This window comes from Neltuma alba, unplaced genomic scaffold (assembly GCF_004799145.2).
Source record: "Neltuma alba isolate B1F8T4 unplaced genomic scaffold, ASM479914v2 tig00002616_pilon, whole genome shotgun sequence".
Lineage (NCBI taxonomy): Eukaryota > Viridiplantae > Streptophyta > Magnoliopsida > Fabales > Fabaceae > Neltuma > Neltuma alba.
The window spans coordinates 70,141-79,499 of NW_021632940.1; the positions used below are offsets into that span (position 1 = coordinate 70,141).

General features: G+C 36.8%; 1 protein-coding gene and 1 pseudogene across 1 annotated transcript; both read right to left on the minus strand.

Moving 5' to 3' along the window:
- Nucleotides 1-1,430: 1,430 nt before the first annotated feature.
- Nucleotides 1,431-4,336, minus strand: LOC114733865 (lysosomal Pro-X carboxypeptidase-like). Its single transcript, XM_028921365.1, has 9 exons — nt 3,938-4,336; nt 3,624-3,807; nt 3,403-3,536; nt 3,123-3,235; nt 2,709-2,967; nt 2,179-2,331; nt 1,829-1,908; nt 1,692-1,739; nt 1,431-1,578 (listed from the first exon to the last, which is right to left on the minus strand). The coding sequence occupies exons 1-9, from the start codon at nt 4,334-4,336 to the stop codon at nt 1,431-1,433; spliced, it is 1,518 nt and encodes a 505-aa protein (XP_028777198.1).
- A 1,005-nt stretch (nt 4,337-5,341) lies between these two features.
- LOC114733876 (vacuolar protein sorting-associated protein 41 homolog) lies at nt 5,342-9,356 on the minus strand (annotated as a pseudogene).
- Between the last annotated feature and the right edge of the window lie 3 nt (nt 9,357-9,359).

Sequence of the window (9,359 nt, forward strand, 5' to 3'; positions counted from 1 at the left end):
CAGCCCAACCTCTGTCGAAATCAGTCCATAAGCATTTTATATTTAACAACTAATTTTATATTAGTGTCTAACCGTACTTCAAATAAAATTACTTCCAATAGAAAGATACTTATACTTTAGTAAAAAAAATTAATGATGGGAATGAAATAAAAAACTTAAAAGTTTAATTGATAAGGATGCAAACTTAACTATGCTTCATAAGGATGGAGTTCTTTTTTTTTGATGACAACCAGCAGTAAAAAAGAAACTATCCTATATCAGACAACATATAACTAACAACAAAATCTGGAGGAGAATAAAGAACACTTATTCCCTCAGCAGCAGTAAGCGAACTCTTAGCCAATAAATCTGCCACCATATTGGCATCACGGTTGCTCCAAGTTATGCTTGCATCCCATTCCCTTGCAAGCCTAAAGGATGAAGTTCTAACCTCACTATTAGGTATCCAAAAATGAGTCTGCAAATTCAATTCATCTAAATGCTCCCGGTAAATGACAACTATGCATACTTATCAAAACATAATTAGAACTTGGAAGGCGCAAAAGAAACTCTCTTTTTCACAGCTATTTCCGTTACTATCACGGGAGAGGATCGGCCTTGCTTTAATAATAATAAATGATCATTTGAATTTTATAACCAAGTCGTATTTTGGCTATGTATGCAAATCTATGGAGACCAGTCGAAAATCTTTCCGGGAGTTTTATGGTTGGCATATGAATTATAAAAACTGCGAACAAGAAAGTGAAGAAATGAGAATGAGGAAGATATAGTAGAAATGAAGAGGAAAGAAGGTTGAGAAGAGCATTCTCTTTTTTGGAAGTCTTTAAATCATCTTCAAGAATTCCAAAGCGTACGTGTGGTTAAAACTGCTCCTTATTGTAAATTTGTGCTTGGTCTTTTCCAAGATTGAGGTCCAATATTAATTAACTTCTATTCTAATCCTGCCCCCGATGAAGAGGATTGATATTTGGAAAAGAAGACCAGTGTTAAGATCCACGAGTTTTGTCCACAATTCATTTGCTCTAATAACAATTTTAACTACTGATTGATTGGTTCGTTTCAAACTGCATCTCGTTAAATTTTGAGAGTTATATATGTGTGTACGCGCGCGTACGCAATTGTATAAGCATGCCACTGGGCAATATGATTTCCAAGTCAAGTGATAGTATAAACGTGATTATGCAGAGTCTCATTAACTATATACTATGTCCTTTGATGCATAGGTTCAATTGGATTGTTAGAGAGAGAGAGAGAGAGAGAGAGAGAGATATGAGATGTTTATACTTTATAATTAAAGCCTCATCATAACAACTTAATGAATCTATCATTAAATTAATTACTCCTGATGATCGTTATTTGATCCATCATTCTTATGTAGATATCTATGTTATTGTGACAAAAACCAAATGCTTCGTTCGTCAGTGGCATCATCAGCTTTGGGTGCGGTTCAGGAGGCGAAGATCAGCATAATACTGAGCTATCCAACTTTTGATAATGTCAACCTCTTGTCTTCGTTGTTGGATCAGCCAGTCGGGATCGCTTTGGTTTGCACGCAGCATATCCAAGCAATGCGACCCAGAAAATTATTTCAAAGTGATCAGTTTCTTTTCTCTTTTCTCTTTTCTCTTTTCTCTTCTCTTCATACATATATTTGTGCGTATGTATGCATATTATATGAATATAAAGTACCATTGACTGTGGAGATGGCGATCACACTATCTGATATGTTGTGGAGGACCCTGAAATACATTGAAAGATTCGCATAAGTCTGTTTTGAAGTTATATTTATGTCTGATTCTGAATAATAGATCATTTCAAGGATGCTTACCCGCCAGCACTGAAAGGATCTCTCAACCCATTTGAGAAAATAATGTTGCTAGCAAACCTTTGAAGGATCAGTTTTATATCCTGTTGTCGTGGACGTACGTACGGTGATTACCAGATGAAAAATCATCAATATCTTAATTAATGACACTAAGATCTATTGAAAATAATTATTGCATGCGAAACAAAAGCAATGTGTGTTCTTGTTCTTTCATAAAACAAAAGTAATGTGTGTTCTTGTTCTTTCATATATCTATATGTATATATATGAACTAGACAGATGCATAATTTCTCATGAAAACCCTTTTGAGAATTAATGAGTGTATGATAAACAAATTAATTAAGAAGGCTTACATGACCTCCATAGTAAGTAGTGACCCAATGGGGACGAGGTAAGACACCATAGTCACGCTCGCATTGCTCCATAAAGCTCCTTAGGTCGAAAGGTTCGGGAGGGAACATCGTACCATTTCCACGCTCAATTTGCATCACCATCTCACTACAACGCTAAAATTACAAGCCAAATATCTTTTCATTTTAACATCAAAAAAAGGACAACTGCTTATATAACTAGCTAGCAGCTTGCAATTAATGATTCTTTTTTTTTTTTAATAAAAAAAAGGGTTATCTATATATGATGATCAGTTCCCAGCAGGCATTACATGCGTACACATAATAGCAGTTTGCTTCTTTTTTTTTCCTTTTTTTTTAAACAAATAGATTTCTGTCTTCTTCATATGTACGGTAGAGAATGCTATTACACCAAATGAGGCTATTAAATAGTAATGAAATAGAATAAACACACGGATCAAATTCAAACATCAATCACTAGTTGTCATCCTGATTAAATGTAATTATATATGCACGCGCGCGCGCGCCCATACCTGCCATCCCCAGCCTTCAGCTGTCTCCTTCTCAATTGCATTAGCAGGGCCATTAAATTTGCATGAGTCATTACCTTTATATTTATAATAAGCAACAACGCCTTCGTATATCTTACTGAGTATATCACTTCCTGATGATGCTCCATCAATGGCACCACAGATTCCACTAACTGGATATAATGGTGGATGATTATATTGAGCTGCACGAGCATACATGTCCTCCAAGTGCCGCCTCAACTCAGAAGACGAATTTAAGGGCCTAATAAGAAGAATTTAAAAAAAAAAAAAAAAGACACGGAGACAGTAATGAAATGCAAAAATCATATTATTACAGGGTGAGTGATGAGATGACTTTATTATTAAGCTGAAGCCTAAAAGCAACAAAAAGGTGATAGAAAAAGTTAGTATTTTTACCGGCAAGTGTTGAATCTCTGGCTAAGGATGGAAAGACCATTTGGCTCGGAAGCTACTCTGTCTATTTCAGGCCAGGAGTTTAGAATAGTTTCATGGCATGTTTCACTAGCTTCCTGCATATATAACTCATTTTCATTCGTCGGCAGGTTTCATTTCATATATTTAATTTTTTGTATTACTTTAATATGATAATCGAGTGTATGTTAATTATTATGATGATAAGGACATATTCTATGATAAGGACAAAAGAAGATCAAACGTCAAACTATGGTTTACTTACTCGAAAATCCTTCGAGACAATAGAGATGTAACCGTTTTGTGGGGTGATATTATCAAAATAGAGGATTGGAGCAAAGGATGCTAGCGCCCCAAGAGCCACGTGGGGATATTTCAGTCTAAACCATGAAGCAAGCACTGCAGAACAAACATATTTTAAGAAATAAATATTTATGTCAGAATATAATTGAAACGTAGTTAAAGAAGACTGTTTGAGGAACTAACTTCCACCATATGATCCTCCAAATACGATCATGGGGGACTGCTGGGCCTGTAAAGTTTCCTTAATATGTATGAGAATTTCTGCGTAATCAGCAAGGGCTTGAGCTGAGTTGAAATACCCAATAGTGCTTGTGTTCATCGCTTCTTCCCTTGATCCAAATGGGACTGATTCCCCATAGTATCGATGCTGGTGAGAAATAATAATTGGGATCAAAACATGCAAAATCTTTAGACGATTTTGAGTTGAATGGATCACAGTATATGAGAATATTCGGATGAAACATGACAGTATACTTCAAATTACGCCAAAATCTTACTTCGATGAATACCACTAGAGCGCTAAAGGCAGCGGCATTATCAGTTGGAAATCCTACTACGCTGAGGATAAGATCTAAAGGAGCTTCAGCACCAAAGTAAGCAAATATAGGAGCACTGGAATTGGCACCACCCCAATACTTGAAATTGATGAGATATCTTTGTTGAAAATCTGTGTAGCTTTCATGCCCGTAGTTGAAGTGATCCAGAGTCTGGTTGTAATAGAATGTTTTGAAGTCCCCAGTATCTGATGCAGCTATTAATGTTTCTTGGTCTTTTAAGGTTGTTCCTTCAATTGCGCTCAACCCAGGAATTGTGATGGATTGAGTTTCAGAGAGACACGTTATGTGTATCAGAAAAACGAATAGGAGCCATTGAAATGGCAAGGAAGAGTGTTTCATTGTGTTAAAAGTAGCAAAATGGCTTTCACTCCTTGAGGTTTCTCTTGTGTTTCAGACAAGGAATTCAAAGACGTCCTTTTATATAGCATATGATGCTCAGAAGGTTGTGTTTGTATTTTTCAATGTGTAATAACTTATGGATACGTACGAGGGGGTGTACTTCGATGTAAGAAAAGAGCGATCAGTCTTCTTTTAGATCATAGTAATACTCGCAAGAATATTCAATCAAATGTAGAGCTGTGAATCGGTTTAATCAGAGTAACTATGTTTGACCCGGAGTTTATTTCGATGGAAAAAAGGTGATTGAATATTCTTGATTGGTTAACAGGATTGTCCACAAGGATATAGCTTAATGCTTGATGACCATCAAGGTCACAGTAGCACTTTTTCGGAGACAAGTTTTTATAGTTGCTCCGTAACCAAATCTCATGCGAACACGTTAGACAGAGTGAATGTTTCCCCTTCATTATTATTTCTTAGTAATGCTCGCCGCCCATTGACTGCAAGGATTTAATTTTAGAGCTGTAAATCGGTTCAATCAAAATAACTGTCCGATTAGAGTTTTCCAATGAGAAAAAGGTTACCTTCGAATATATTATGCATTTATGCTAGCCTCGTGCAAAGAGTAAATTTTGGATAATTAGTTAATTACATATTGGCGGTCACACACACACACACACACACACACACACATGTATATATGCTTGTGAAAACGGGGCACAGGGAGGGATGAAGAGAGTAAATTCCTCATTGTTAATAGTTATCAATTCTTTCTTGCATCATATAGCTTGATGCGTAATGACCGTCAAGGTCAAATTAACAGTCTTCTAGGAGACAGGTTTTATAATTGCTCAATGAACATATCTCATGCAAATATGTGTTTAAACGGTCAGAGTGGTTTTTCTTTCTTTATTTCATGTCAGATTCACCACAAAAAGTGTGTGTGTGTGTGTGTGAGTGAGAGACAGAGAGAGTGTTCGTGTGTGAGAGAGAGTTGGCTGAAGATTTCGCAGAAGTTTGAAATATTAATAGACTTGATATTACTCCTCTCAGTTCCATGATCTGTTCGGGTATAAGCATCCTAACATTTCCCAGTACAAAAAATTGTGACTAAGCACAAGGAAAACTAATTTTGAAGAAAAACTACAAGTTTCTAACTAGAAGAATCTGTAAACTATATTGACAACGAATTGATGCGAGTGAGGCCCATGCACTAAGTGCAAGCAACCACAATAGAATATCAACCACGGAAGCACAGGCAGTTGACCTAGGACACTTGACCCGCAACTCAACCGGCAGCAGTAGTACATAATATACAACGCATACGATGACCATCCATCTCGGATTCTTCTTCATCCACATAACCATTATAATCATAATGTTCAGCCTTTCCGTTAGTGACTTCAATCTCTTTATTGCTACTGCTAGTGTCAGTGGAATCCATTAGACAGGTTGTGTGATAAGCATGACAGCAAAAGAAAACAACGACCGAGTCTGACACACTCTGAATGGAAAAAGGGTCAAAACATATACAGCATCTTCCACCTCCCCGATTCTTCGACTTTACTTCAACGTTTCTCAAAATTGTAGATTTCTCAACCACCTGAGAATCATGATTTTCAGTTCTTTTAGACCGTGGCTCGACCTCATTACTTAGATAAACTCCATGCCTCGCCTCTTTGTAATACTTAACCAACAGGTTGACACAGTCGGCCTATTTCAATGACGGAAAATCAGCAAAGATGTATTGTTGTTCCGATTAACTAAAATTTGATGATTTTCCCTTGTACCCAGGAAGGGTACAGGCAGGGGAGGGCCAGGGAAGAATATTACCTTCAGGATATCATTGCACCCATGTCTGAGTGATGTTTCAGTCCTGTAATCGGTGGTAATTTTAACCAGCCGATCCCTAAGTCTGCAAGAAAAACAGATAGAGATTTTATGGCTACTGAAGAAAAAAATGCTCCCATGCTAAGTTGGAATTAGAAGCCAGAATGAGATTGATAAGACCAATCGGTTGAAATTCTGAGAACGGTCCATAAAATGCATATTCACAACCAGAACTAGCGAGATAAGCATTGATATTATCAGATATAATAATTACAATAATAATACTGATTCATTGTATATGCCTGCTAATAAATAATAGGTTATGAAGAGATATTAGTTACCGGGGTATTTCCATGCCATTGGGAACCTTATTTACTATGTAGAGGGGATCAAGATTCCCAACAGTGTGTTCCAATAGAATACCCACCTATTAAATAAAAGCATCAAGTTTAGAACGGGTTGATAAAAGGCAGGTGTTGTGTGTGTGGGTGTGTGGGGTAAAAGAAGTGACTAAAATATCCTATACATCAATTTAATTTTAAAATACCATTTCAGGTTTGTGTAGGCATTGCTTGATCAGTTCTTCCCAAAGTTCATCATCATGCTGCATTGTGACAAACTCTACAGCCTGTACCAAACCAGAATGGTCTCCTTATAACCATGACCTTAAACTTTAAAATCCCTTACGTTCTAAGTCAAGATTTGGAAGATGGTTGAAACCAAAAACCACTTCCATTGATGAAGATAAAAGTACCTCCTCTATATCCCCTAATTTATCTATAATCATAGATAGGGCTTGCTTTGAGTTGCCCATCCTTCCTAGGATGAAGATTTGCTCCCTCAATAGATCTCTTTTGATGCAAATTTCATAGGCCTGAATACAATGTCAAGAATTTGATTTAAATTTTACATAAATATAACTGTCGACAATATTCACAGGTTGACGTCAAACCTTCTCAAGGGTATAATGTTGACTACTGCGAAGAAATGGGAGCAGCATCTTTGGGTCATAATCTGCATAAAGTTCTACCTGGTACACGGCAGACAAAATGGCAATATTAGCACCAAAAAATAAAGTGTCTATGCACATGCACCAACTTACGAATCACTATTAATGTTAAGCTACATAAGATGGATTCTGCAATAATAAGACACCAATTCAAGGTGAACTGGAGAAGAATACAACACTAAGCACTAATACTGTAATAGCCTGCAATGATACAACTGGACCCCGACAAAGAATCCAAAACAAAAGGAAGCCTGCAAAGGTCAAGTGAAAGAAATAAAACCTACCTGCATATCATGAAATTCCTTCCCAGCATGTGGGTCTACTTCAAATAATGAATGAAGGTATAAATGTACAAAATATCTGTAGTCACGTTTCTTATCAGCATTCAGAAGTTGCTTCACAACTTCAGGTGAACTTATCAAGTCCCTGTTTTGAGTAAATAGAGCAACTGCACGCTTCCCATCCAGCATCATCAGTTGGACAACCTGAAAAAGCACAGCATAGACCAAGAAGAATCCGGGGATCATATAAAAAATTGAAAATGAAATAAAAGTGCAAACAGAATATGAGCTCATATGCCACTTCAAGTTGATAAATCAACGACTATTCTCTTTTAAGAACAACAATCATGTTTATATCTGCAACCAGTTCATGCTACTTCTCCAAGGATGGGAATCTATTAATTCATCCATTTTGCCATACACATTTTAAAAATCTATTTCGGAATCTCGTAGGTATGGGGTTCATTATGAATTCATTTGTTTTCAGATCAGCCGTTGTTCATTACATGAGATTTTAACATTATAATCAACTTATTTCTTTCCTTTTTATGTATAGAGCTATATTTATCATGCATTGCTTGCCTCCTTCACTCATGAGATCGGGTGGCAGACTCCTAGATCAATTATCTCCTTCATATGTACTGCTCCTACTCCAAAACAAAAAAGGACCAAAACAAACTTCTGAATTCCAAATGTTCGGAGTCTCTTAGAAAACACGCACTTGTATGCCATTGCAAGAATAAAAGTCAACAACTCCCCTTTGATGAACAGTATGTTTTACATCTGGAGACCCGATTTTAGATGTGTATTGGGATTCTATTGTTCATCCATTTCGTCATATGCATTCAATAAGTTTATGCGATATTGACAAACATGAATGATCAGATCCTAGTATACTGCAGCTAAACTTCTAAAGAAGATTATTCAGGTGTAACAATGCATAATGTCGGATGCCAACAAAGAGAAACAAGATGTGAATTCGATCGTCAGATAAGAATACGCAGAAACACAGAATTCCCAGATAAATCAAAATTTTATAGATTAGAATCACACCTTTTCTCGGACTGCTTCATGTAGATTATGTTCATCAATGAAGTCAAATATTTCTGGTTTCATAAGCTGAAAATTTCAAGCAAGACAGAGAAAAGTTAAGGAAATTAACAGCCAATCACAATAAAGACAAAAGACCTCAGAGCTAAAGCATTTGCATGATAATCAATGAATGTAATAGATATCTGAACACAAGAAAAGTGCACTAACACCACTTACATCAGCATACAATGAAAAGGCTTCCCCATATTGCCCGTTGATTACATATAACTCAGCCAACGCCTGCCCAAGAAAAAGGAACATGTTAAAATGAAAAGATGGTTCACAAATTCAAAATGCTATTCCAACATATCAGACTAACCTCCTTCAGTGAATCAGTCATGGATGACGTATTGAGCTGAGGTTCAATTGCTGAAATAACTGGCAATGCGCTATAAATAACAGAAGGCCAGGATTTCACAATGGAAAGGAGATCCCTGTGAAAAGATGGATTTGTAGCCAATGCAACAAGAGCAACCTGTAGGCCAAACACAGAATAAAAAGTATTTCACCCCAACTTAGTTCATTACAGATACTATGCAAAGACATTATTTGTGACAAAGTCTATTTCATCCAAGCTAACCTCATAAGCAGTATCTCGCAGTCTAGGGTTTTCGGTGGGCATATAGGGGACCAATACAGGAAGTTGACGAAGGTGTGCAAAGTGGAAAACCCATCTGTTGACAGCAGTCCATTGTCAGTCTATAAATGAGAATTATTCAACAGACTAGTAAAAAACGCATGCAGTACCTTTCCCATGCTGAAGCTGATCCTCGCAGCACTTGGGACACAAAGAAGCTGCTACAGAATATTT